General features: G+C 33.2%; 1 protein-coding gene across 2 annotated transcripts in view; it reads right to left on the bottom strand.

Moving 5' to 3' along the window:
* Positions 1-12,856, bottom strand: part of LOC119643744 — a 128,769-nt gene that overhangs the window by 30,798 nt on the left and 85,115 nt on the right. For both annotated transcript variants that reach the window (XM_038043203.1, XM_038043204.1), the window contains exon 8: positions 7,317-7,945. In XM_038043203.1, the coding sequence (XP_037899131.1) occupies positions 7,317-7,945 (629 nt within the window). The remainder of the gene's footprint in view (positions 1-7,316; positions 7,946-12,856) is intronic.

Below are 12,856 nucleotides of genomic sequence, written 5' to 3' on the forward strand. Positions count from 1 at the left end.
ATCGTTCTTTAAAAACTTAAAAGAACACGTTTTCATATCTAGAAGAGCACACCAGAGTCCACTTCCGTGTCAACTTACCCTGCAAGTTTGTGTTTTTTGGCCAGGGAGCTGTAAAGTTTTACCACAAACTAATTCAACAGGTAACCAGTGTCAATATTTGTTAAACAGCGAAGCCCAAGAAATACTACCGGCCACTTTCTGTTAGTGTGACATATAATAATATTGTTAACGTTCGATACGATTTCTCAAATTTTGTTTCTTTGAGGCACTGTTCCAACAGAGACTTCATTAAAACGTTGTTTCCAAGCTGCTCCTATTACAAAATTGAAAAACATCAATTCAGTTAGAATTAATCTAAAGTGATAGGGATGACTCTGCGATCGGTTTCATTTACCATTTCTATTTTGACTTCTTTTAAAATAATTTAAAAAAATTAATAAGAACAAGAAATTGACTAAGGCCATGGGTCTTATTTTTCTATTACTTTTGCACTTTCTGAATTGAATAATAATATTTTTGTTGCTGTTAAATAGACTAGGTAAGACATCGAAAATGTTTTTTAATAAGTGTTGATAATTCAATTATTTGTAACTTGAAGCTGCAATTTATTTGGTTTAGAGTGTTTTTGATGGATACATGCTGAAACTACTGACACATCGGTTCCTGTATCTATGAAGAATATACTACAGTTTCTAGGTTTTCATTTTATGTTTGCATGATGCTTAGTTTGTTAACCAAAGCACCAAACTTCAAGTAATACCAACATAAACTGATGACAACAATAATGATTCCAGAGATGTGGTCCTTTCACTACAAAATGTGCGATATGACTTTTCTACAGCGGAGATTAATTTATTTCATGAGTCTCTGTCATGGTCTTATTTTTCATTAGATCCTTAATGTAGAAGCCGACAATTTAATGTAAGAAGCGATGAAGTATGTTTCTTTGATTATTTATATATTATTTTCTTCCATAATAAAAAAAAAAATTAGGGTTATTTCATAGTTTAACGACAAAGGAATTGCGTTTTATCCGGGCGTACCAATTATTAACAGTTAGAGTGGTACTAATTGTTTCTTTTCAAGTAGACATGGAATGGTCTTCCGAATTAAGCGAAAATCTTATAAAATTGCGCAGAAAGTTTAAAAAAGTTAAAAAAATGTGTGTACCTAGAGCACTTACATACTTCTCTCGCCTGCGAAAAATCAACTTGTAGTGTAGCGTGCGGTACTTCACCGCCGTCTACGCCTCAATCTCATACGTAGTGCCATGTTGCTTGCCGCCATTCCTCTTTGTTTTCACAGTCAACGACAAAAATTGTGAATTGAAGAATACCGGTTAAGGTTTGGCTTGTTCCATCCTTGCCTACAAAGAATTAGCGTTTCCTCTATCATAAGCTCAACTTGCAATACAAATATTATAAATAAGTCGGTAAGTACTCCTGTCATCTGTGCTGGAGTGGCAAGCGTATCTCCTCATTGTGGGGCCATCCAGGCTAGTCTGTCTACGTCTCCAAAAAATATTATCCACCTCCCGCTCTTGCTATCGAGTGTATTTCCTTGGCACCATGCTGAATAAGTCGAGCAAGTTGCACAAGCAAGTCTGCTTGACGATAGTACCCCCTATAAAGGCAATATTCGTATCAAGACTGGCGCCTGACACATCTGAGGATAGCATAAAAAGTTAACTGGCTGCGAAATTTCCATCGGTGAATTGGAAGTGTGTTAATATTTTAAAATTGAGTCCATCTCAACATAAAGCTAGTTTGTTTTTTAAGATGTTAGTTCCGACGGAAATGGAAATTTGATTATATAAATCATAGCGGCCGATTGGATTCTTAATAAAGGCATTCATACCTAGGGATCGACCTCGTAATACTAATTCGGTATTTGTGCCGTCCTTAAAAACTTAAATATTTCTTCAGGCCCAGTAACTTTTACCAAAATGTTAGAGGCCCAAACTCAAAGATTCGTTCTACTTTTTTAAATGAGGTGAAGGTAGGAGTTGTCCGAAAAATGTTCATAATTCTTTCCCAGTTTTCAGCAAGGATCGATTGGGTCGCATTAGTGGTGATGTTTTAATTGCCATATCTGTTTCAATCCCGTTCTATTCAGCGGAATGTTCTACTCTTCCTGACGTTGAATTTATTGTCATTCGGGCGCGACTTACTAGTAAACACCGATATGCAGTTTGCTCCCTCAAATCCATATATCTGTATTTACAAGAAGCATGTTGCCCTCTGTTTTGACGTGACCGAAAACTCTTAACCTGCTATTACAGTGATAGCGTTGGGAATCTTATATTTACCGCTTGGGGTTATAGTGATAATTCTGACTGTATGGTCCTTACTTCAACATCTGATAGAGCTACTGTGTTTTTCAATGAATTATTTTATTGTAATTTACTTTATTACAACCGTACTCCTAACTGTAACGGCCGACTGCGTGATCTTGGCTTTACCAATTTCCCAGAGATAGCTGTAAATTAGTGTACACCTTTTAGTTTACCTGAGGATTCGTACCAGCCAGAAATCTGCATTTCTTTCATTACATACATAATGGACCGTTGAAACATTCTAGTGCTTCTTAACTTCCTTGATTTTTAAAAAAACTAATATTTTACTGCTTAAATCTCATTTTTGATACATTATGCTTGGTGATGAAAAATTGCAAGTTGAGTATAGTACCTAAATAGTTTGAGCGAATTGTTACTCAGGATTTAGCTTTTCGTATCAAATCTTATATTTTTCCATTTTAGCATAGGTTTCTAAAAGGAAGTTCAATTGTTACTAATTTTTTAGAGTTTACATGCCATGTTTTCAAAGCTTTTTCTAGTGACTCTTCCAAGGATGTCGTATATACTGATTTCAGTAAAGCCCTTGACTTTGGTCTTCAAACTCCAAGCCTCTGGCTTCCGCTTGTAAATAGTGAAATGGGTACTCTCTGATCTCCTCTCAGTGATTAAATCCAATCATATCTTAAAGTACGTTGACGATGTTAAACTGTTTTCTTCCTTCTCCTTCGAATCGAAATCGCATCAACTTCAAATTGACTTAAATAATTTAGTTACATGGTGCTCGTCAAATTTTATGAAATGGAATCTAAAAAAATGCAAGAAGCTTTCTTCTTCATAGAGGCAGCCACTCAATACTGAATATTTCTCACAAGATGGAAAACGTACAATTGTTAATTGATTTAGGAGTTCTATTCGACGGTTCTATTCAAAAATTATGTTTTAATTTGCACGTCAAGCTCTCTTTAAATAAAGTCTCTAAATTCTACCCTAGGCTTCATTAACAGGTGGTCCAAAGAGCTTAAGGATGCTTACGTTACACCAATACTTAAGTACGCCTCTGTTGTGTGATCTCCTTCTTAAAGGTATTACGTATGTTCAATTGAATCCATTCAAAGCCAATTCCGTCTGTTTGCCCTTGGGAATTTGGGTCTGGATCCCCTCGTCTGTCTGCCTCCTCATGAAAATAGGTTGCTTCTGTTTTTCGAAACAAACACTTGAAAAACGTGAATTTTTTCTTGGTGTTTCCCTCTTAATTAAGTCAATAATATATATACTTTAATTTCCCTAACCTAGTATAAGATTTATTCTTAAGAGTCATCCCCGTTTGGCTGGTAATTTAGTTTAGCTGAGTTTCATGTGCTGATCGTCTTTCGGGGTCTTTACAAGTTTTCAAATTATATATAAACCTTGTTTTTCTTTTTCAGCAATTTTTTCTAAAAAATATTATTCTAAAAAAACTTTTCTTGTAACCCCTAATGTAAATAGGCAACTCCAAAAATTTTGCTTTCGTCTAATTTAAAGAATATGAAAAAAAGTTCTTCAAAGTTACTGTGCATAGGTAAAGCAAAAAAAAAAAAAAAAAAAAATTAGAAGCCATTCAATAGTCGGTGCGATTATAGATATAATTAAGAATAAGTCCAAAAGCGAAAATTAAAAATAAATTTTTCATTCATACGTGCTCACCATTGGCAAAATGAAGTAGAATTCATACAGAACACCACCTATAACTTAGCTCTACCTAGCCATTTTTGCCGAGAAATTTTGAAAATTGCAATTGCAACAAATGGTCGAAAAAGTAGACCGTATCGAACCATTTTGAATAGCGTTCGTTCTTGAGCCAAAGTGCGTCTATGTACCAAATTTCAACAAAATATTTTAAAAATTGCGACCTGTATCTTGGACACAACTTTACATGGACAAAAATCACACGGCAGGTTCAAATCAACTCAGATAATGATTCTGAATCGATCAGTATAATAAGAGGATAGCCTATATTAAGCCTTTCTAGATGTTACATACGTCCGCAGTAATTAATATACCTTGTAGCACAAGTGATGTAGTGTGTAAAAAGTGAAAACATTCGGAATATATGCTATCAATATAAACGTTTCTTAGTATTTTGTTCTTCATGTGACGATTGTTTTGCATGCTTTCTTTGTATGACTTTGTATTTCCGATTCATTTTTTTCTTTACTCCAGAAATCGATTTACGGGGTCGTTAGCGAGCTAACTGGATAGCGAATTTGCATTTTGGGTTGATGGCTCTCGTTGTCGAACAACCGTTAACAAGAAATGGGTTGATTGTACTCGATAGTGTATGAGCGTTTGTTCGATATCGAATGTAGAATAACATATACTGGCTCGAAAGCAAAATAGCTAGCGAGCTTCATGTTGAACTAGTGAGCTTTATGTTAACTTCACAATTTCCAAAACGTTAACAAGAAAAATAAAACAAACTAAGTACGTTCTATGCTTTTATTTGTTGGTACCATAATATGTGAAAAGGGATAAATAGTTGTGAAATTAGCGAAGAAATTCACGGGAGCAACAAAAATTTGGATATATAGGATTGCACTAACAAATATCTTGGAAATGCCATATTCTCTGCCTGGGCAGTCTACACCCAGACAAATTTAATATGGAAATTAAAAATATCAAGTTATTGATTAAAAGAAAAAATTAGACAGTTTAATTAAAGGATGTTTTTTTAAATCAATTGATTCACATTAATTTTATATACTTCCTAATTTTTTCACCAATTTTTTTAAAGTTGCTCTTAAAGTTTTCGACGTAAATTTCTACCTATACTTGCTTAATCGAAAACATTAGACAAATCTTTAATGTACATGATTGCGTGAGGAATATGTTAAATGGAAACCGTATATAAACTTACCTTTGTGGCAAAGACACAACATTGCTCAAGATTATCCTTGGATATTTACATGAGTTTCACCCGCCGTCGCCTCTCTACGCAGACTTGTACGCAATGATGGGTACAATATGACAGGATCCTTTGCTTTTTAGTTGCTTCAGGTTACATATATTATGTGTTGAACTTTGTTCTATTTGTTATTGGTTCAACAGATTTCAATTATATCCTGCACCATTCGTGGTACAAGGTATATTAAGTTAGTGCGGTCGTATGTAACGCGCAGAAGGGCTTAAGATGGACCCACCTTTTCTTACACTGATCGATTCAGAATCATTATCTGAATTGATCTAAGCCTGTCTATCCGTCTGATGTCTGACCATGTGAATTTGTGTTCAAGCCACAGGTCGCAATTCTTGAGACATTTTGATGAAATTTACTACAGTGACGTGTTTTGGCCCAAGGACGAAAGCGGTTAAAATGGTTCGGATCGGTCCACTTTTCGACCACTCCCCACATAACGCTCTATTCTGAAAAGTCGTTATATGAGAAGAAATCGTAACTTTCAAAATTTCTCGGCGAAATTGGCTGAGTGGTAATGTTTGGGCATTCTAAATTGGTATGGAAAGTTTGGACCGGTTCGGGCAATTTTTGAATCTTCATATAACGAAAACTGAAGTTTACACGAGAAATAGCTATAATTTTCAATGCTTCATGAAGAAAATTATATCTTAATATTAATTTAACATGCAAAAATTAACTCTACCAAACTTTGACCTTCTCGGCCTATTTTTTGGATGCTACCTGACCTTTTAGATACGACCTGATAAAGATTTTGATGTAAGTTGACCCTTTGTAGAGCAGCAAATTTTAATATGTAATATGTGATGTGAATTGACCCATAATATTATAGTATCTTCATAAAAAAATGTACCCTACAAAATTTTGAACATTTACGCCTATTTTTGGATCCTGCCTTATGTAAGGATTAAAGTTGTACTACGTTAGGTTGCGGTTTGGGCCATCTTCCCCAGAAATATGCACATGAAAAACTTGCCTTTACATTGAAACAGGATATAACTTTTGTGTTCTATAATAAAAATAAGAATTGTGTTAGAAAATGTGGTGTAGGGTATTTAAAGCTCAGTCTTGTCTTACTTGTATTTTTATAAATATTTTTTTCAAAGTTATATTTCGTTTGTTTACTTATATAATTTTCTATTTCCTCTACGCATTATTTTTGCTATGATGATGATTTCACAAATATTTCGTTGTAAATGCAACGAAAGAGAAGCCTAACTCGATACAGAAGTTATCCAGTACCATCAACCCAAAAGGCATATCGTTTTTATGTTTCGTGTTGTACCATAATACGCTAAAGAGAACCGTAAACCGACCCAAATTTCGCCTTTATAATAACACACGTCTTTTATCTCTCTTGCAAAGCCTTGGCGTTCTTTATAAATCCCCCATCAAGTAATACGGAATTGAAACTATGCTATACAGGATGAATTTTATATAAAATTGAGTTTGTGTTAGGATTTCTGTAAACAGTGTAACAAAAATACCGTTAATATAATTCAGTAGAAGATACCAAGAAATTTGTGAAAAAAGAGATTTGTAAATAAGTTTCAACAAAAAAAACAAAAACCTCACAACGCACACAGGGCTGCTGAGAACTTAGTTCTACTCTAGGAGATTAAAATCTGTTAACTGTTACCAACGACTTTGTTCTTTACTTTGAAACCTGGATACGTACTTTTGACAACGCTTAGTGCAGATAATTAACTGTCACAAAATTTTTGTATGGTAACACCTTTTCTATGAATTCTCGAGAGAAAAGGAAAGATAAAAGAAATACCCATGGAAAGTGGATGTATTTCAATATAAAGGGGGCAAAAGAAACCATAAAATATTACAGACAGTGGACATGATGGAGCAGAGGTTTTATATTTAATACGTTTTGGAATCGCAACAATCTGAAATTTAGTATGTGTCCATAATATATAAATGTGTTGTATATAATTGTCGCAAACTCTTCAGTTGCTCTTAATAGTTTTCAGTTTACCCGATCGCGCCACACAGTACTAGTAGCGACAACCAACATTTTTCACTATTCTAATTACTTGTTTAAATAGGTTATGAACTTACGGTTCTCATAGTAGAAACCACAGAGTTATCGCTTGAATCGCTACTGGAATCTTTGATTATGGCGCACTTTTCCAATATAATGCCTTTTTTTTTAGATTTTGCTGTAGGCAATGCACCAGAAACGTTACGTACGCAGTTGGATGAAGAATTATAGTATTTGCTGGCACAGTGCGGAGACGTCGATTGAAATTCTTTGTCTCTATTGAAATCTGGATGATCCGGTATTGTTATGCATGTCAAAATGGAAGGATCTACACCACAAACTTTTTTGCGTCTTATATATGTCAGTAGCACAGAAAAGAATAGCAAACTAAGTAAAAAAGATCCAGCAGCAATAAAACCTATAAGAAACATTTTCAAATTGACGCCACATTTTGCTCCTGTGTACCATAGGAAACATTCGCATATGTAGCTATTTGATTTTAAGCCGCTTAAAGTACATTTACCCTGATACTGACATTGAGCGCAACCAATTATTTCTGCCGAACACAAACGTCCAGGATGTACGTTATTTTTGGAGAGATCGATAAAGCCTTCACGACAACTGCAAGTGTAGGTGCCTTGAAGGTTGAAGCAGTGTGCATTTGAAGAGCAGTCGTGAAATTTATTGTTGTTGCATTCATCGAAATCTACATAAAAGAAAACGACATTTACAATATGAAATTTTTGATATATTCTTTTTTCATAAAGGATGTAAATAAATTTGATACGAAAGTAAATGCAACAAATTTGTTCAATTCACAAATCAAAATAAATACTTTCACATGGCCACTTTATTAATAATAAAGTTTTACTTTTTTCGTATTTTAACTTCAGTTGGAATAATTATTTTTTTTTATTTATTTTCGCCAAACTTACATTATTATATTTATATACACATTAACGTGATTCTGCTTCACATGAGCCTTATTGAGACTGACAATTAAACATTTACTTCATTAAAATTTCTACCAACTTGCCTAATTTCATGTACTATGTGTAGTTCTTTTTTAAAACTTGATACAAATTGTGAGTTTTTAAGGAATATTGGCAAACTATTATGCTCTAAACCATTTTAATGCTCAATTCTCTATTTCTTAATTTCCAAGCGACATCTTGTTACCCGTATATCAGATCCACGTTTGGCGTTAAAATGGTGTTCATTTTGTTGTAACTGAATTGTGTGCGATCCTATATTATGCACAAGTTTGTACATGTATATCAACAGCTGTTTTTTATGTAGGCCAGATACGGGTGGAAATGTTTGGTCCACGTCCTTATAAACCGATGTTGTTGAAAACGCCATTGGCACTCGAAATATATTTTTTAGTGCCTCGTTTTGCAGAACTTGAAAAAATTTCAAGTCGTTATTCCTCTTATAGGCATAAACAATGAATCAATAACTTTTTCTCCTTTGAAATAATGACTGAAATATTAACAGTTTCGTCCTCTCATTTAGTTTATGTCTTAATTTAAACATTACGCCTATGATTGGAGAAAATATTGTTTTAAGCTAATGAATATGCTTATGCTAAGGAACGTTGTTCCGTGGATGCACTCACGATTATTTCACTGCAGTTTCTTCTGAAATTATATTTGCATTTAGTATGATAATGTAATTATGATTTCTCCTTTTTATTGGTGTCTAAATGTGGCAATTTTCGTTTTGCTTGGGTTCAAAGCCAACTTATGAAGTCTTGCATAATTTGGGATTACGTTAGTGCCACTATTAACCAACGATTCTAAGTAAGTATCCTGATTATATGGGTAGAGCAGATATAAGTAATCAGCATATATTTGTTTTTGACCATGTAATCCAATGTTATTTATATCATTCAAGAAAATTATGAATTATAATTGTCCCAAAATTCTTCCTTGCGCTACTGTAGTTCGTGATATGTAGGAGGTGTTCTATATTTTTGCTCAGAGATGCTCCTAGGATGGCTACACCTAAAAGAAATTGCCAGTAACTTTCGCTTATCTAACATGCGAACAGACGAAATCTTAACCTACCAAACGAAGATCCCATGTGCCCCTTTCAATACCCATCCAGTCTTTTGGTCTCCCTTCAGTCCCAAAACAAGTTTGTGGTAGACTCCGAAGTTGGGGCCGAAGACTCCTTTCAATCTACTTTCCTTTCATTATAAAAAGAGAACTTGGCATATTTTTAAGAATAACAATCTATAATATAAAATACTTTGATTACAAATATATATTTACAGCACCCCAAAGTAAATTCCAAAATGCTTCGTGCTTATAGAAAACGTCAATACAAATACACATTACCAAAATTACCCTAAATTAGTACAAGTAACTGACATATGCGAGTCAACTCCAACATCTTAATAGTCCTTGGTAGCTTAACAACAACGCTCTCCTGTTTATTCACACATTCTTACTTTGACTGTATCCACTGTATCATGAACACATTAATTGGCATCGTCTAAATGATATACTTTCCATTGCAGCCAATTGGCATACAATTCTTCGTCTAGTTTGTGTTCTTAAAAGTATAGTTTGCGACTTTTTTGCGGTACCTTTTGTATGGTTGAATTTTTATGATTAACGTTGTCTTTTGGCATTTTCCTCAATATCGCATATAGTAAGAACAAAAAAGTAAAAGTTTCTTCACAAATTTTGCAGTTTTTAGGAATTAGTTTAGTTTCTTTTATTTTTCTTTCAGACTATTCTTTACTTAAACTGAATTCATACATGTTTGCTTACGAATTAATTATTAACAAAATATGTTTTCCGCTCTTTTCTTAAAACATCGTACAAAAATTTTTTGGTACATATTTATTAACGCCACCCCGGCAAAAATATTATTATTAAAATATTATTATTATTAAACTAAAAACTATTAAAATATTATTATTTTTATTATATTTAGAAGAAAAAAAATTTTAACTTTAATAATAATATTTTTGCCGAGGGGCGTTAATACATAAGTACCAAATTTTTTTCTGTCTTTATACTCTGTGTATATATTCGCTCTAAACCAAACTTTTTTTCTAGTCCTTTTATTTTTCTGGTTCCTTGGTTGTGTTAGCGCACCATGACGAAGAAAATGTTGACTTAGTTTATTACGCCTTTATTACGAAATTGCTTTTGTTGTTGTTGCAATACAATGAATTGCACGTATAGACGATTATGTTTATGGCGATATTGGTTGGGCAATACCATATTTAGGTAAAAAAAAAAGTAATTTAACTAACACGCAACTACACATAATGACTGATGTGTATTTCAGTAAAACTCACGATAGGTAAAATCTCTACTGTTTTTCTACTAAAATATGCTACCTTTTTATGTGACATTAAGTGCAATTTTCAGATTATCTTTAATTTTCTATGTAAGCCAGATTTCCTTTTTCTTTCAAAGTACCGATAACTTTTTCCTCATTCTATATCAAAAAAACAAACAAGAATTTATTTTATATCAAGTTTTTGATGACAACGCAATGAATGGCGTTTTGTTCTTAATCGATTATTCATATCTCTTTTCTTGGCTTATATCTTTTACTAACTTTAGATACATTCAGCATTTTTTTTTCTCTTCTCACGATAACTTAGCCAAATTTATTCTTAGTAGATTTTTTTGTATGTCGTTTTGTGCGCTTAATGTAATTTTCAATTATAGCAATGTATATTCATATAATGTATTTCATTGAGAATTGTCGCTAAATTAACGATCAGTGCATCTGCTGTTTTTCTTTAATTTACATTCTTTTCTTTTTTTTCTTTTCTGTTTTTGAGTTAATTATTTTCTCTTCCTGGCAAGTATCAAAACCATCAAACTTTCAATTATTTTTTCTTTCAACCAAAACTTTTCTACTTTCTTCAAATAATAATTACTTTTTCAAAATTCAACAACTTATTTCTTTTTCATTCGACGTTCTTCTTCTTCAAGTCATTAAACTCTTTCCCGCGCGAGAGCTTAACAATCCTGCCAATGCATCATTGTATTCACTTTTAGGAAAAAGGAAATGAAACAAGATTATTATGTTAAAGGCTTATAGTAGCATTATTTTTCGAATATTTTATCGATTTTAGACAAAATAAATATTGGGTGATTCGTTTTCACCATACTTACATGATAATCTTATGGCAACGACATATTTTCTACACTATAAGTAAACCAGGAAAAGTATAACTGTTTATAGTTTCATTCAAATATTAATCTCTACGATATCTTATTAAGCTATCTAAGCTCAAAATCAAACCACCAATCGCTGCCGCATTAGTTTGCGCCGGTCTAAAATACTTACAATATCCATCAACTGGTCGGAGTGCATTCCAATTTTCCTCCGTATCGTTATCAAATTGAGCAGTTGAGGTAATTCTTGCACTGAATTTATAAATACTGCTTAAAACTTTTTGATTTATCCAGATCACCAATTATATATTGGCCAAAGTTATTTCTCAGTGTTAATTCAAATTTGGTGCTTCTGCCTGCAGTCCGTGTTAGGAATTTCCTCAGCATTTTTTAACGTCATATTGTATTTTTTACAGATTGCCTACGTGATAATTGTTCAAAGCTTCCTTCGTAGCAATTTTAATGTTCCGGCACTCTTCCTTCTTAAGGTCAGAAATTTATTTTTTAATTTTATCAGGGAATGCAGATTTGCATTTATCCAAGGAGCGGTTTGGTGTTTTATTAACGCTCCCTTCTTTATTTGAGTTATTGCATGCAACACACCGTTTGATAGACATGACATAACTTCCGATGCATCTTCCGGGAGATTCTGGGATAACGTAGAAAATGAAAATCTCGTGAAAATTACCAGTTTTATCTTATTATAATCACAGTATGTGTACAAAGTTTCTTTATAAACTTTTTTTGATGATCAACAGTGCAAATAATAATATTATCTCTATTACAAACTCTATTACAATTTGTGCATGCTATCGAAGACAAAATCTAGAGAAGTCTCACTTTTAGGTTCACCAGTAGCAGCTTTTGAAATCATAGCATTCCACAATTGCGCTAAGCTCTAGTGGTACTGATGTTTCCAAGAAACTCACGCTTGGGTCACCGTCAAATGGTGCAAGGTAACCCTCCAAAATGTAATCGGTGTAAATATACAATATCTTGGCAATGCACTTTTGAGATCTATAATAAGACATTACTTTCAAAGGTTTTTCAGAAAACATGCAGGCAGGTATTAAACATAATAACTATTGTGTCAATAAAATCACCATTTTCGCGTACGTTAACCGAGAAACTGATGGTACCTCTAACATATAAAAACATCCCATCGTTTCTATTATCGCTACAACAGTTTACGTTTCTGCAACCGCAGATTGTTCTGAGACCATGTTTCTTATATAAATTAAATGCACTGTAAGCAATTTTGCTACGAACGTTTTCACCTTTTGAACTTAGTTATTGATGAAATGCTTTTAGTATGAATCGTTAAGATTGAGTACAATTGAGATGGGTACAAAAATTAGAAATAATTATTCAGGTACAACATAGTGTGTATAATTCAAACAATACAATTACGATTAGTTTGGCGAACTAACTGCAGAATTGCCAATTACCTATACCTAACTCTATTC

This window comes from Glossina fuscipes, unplaced genomic scaffold (assembly GCF_014805625.2).
Source record: "Glossina fuscipes isolate IAEA_lab_2018 unplaced genomic scaffold, Yale_Gfus_2 61594, whole genome shotgun sequence".
Lineage (NCBI taxonomy): Eukaryota > Metazoa > Arthropoda > Insecta > Diptera > Glossinidae > Glossina > Glossina fuscipes.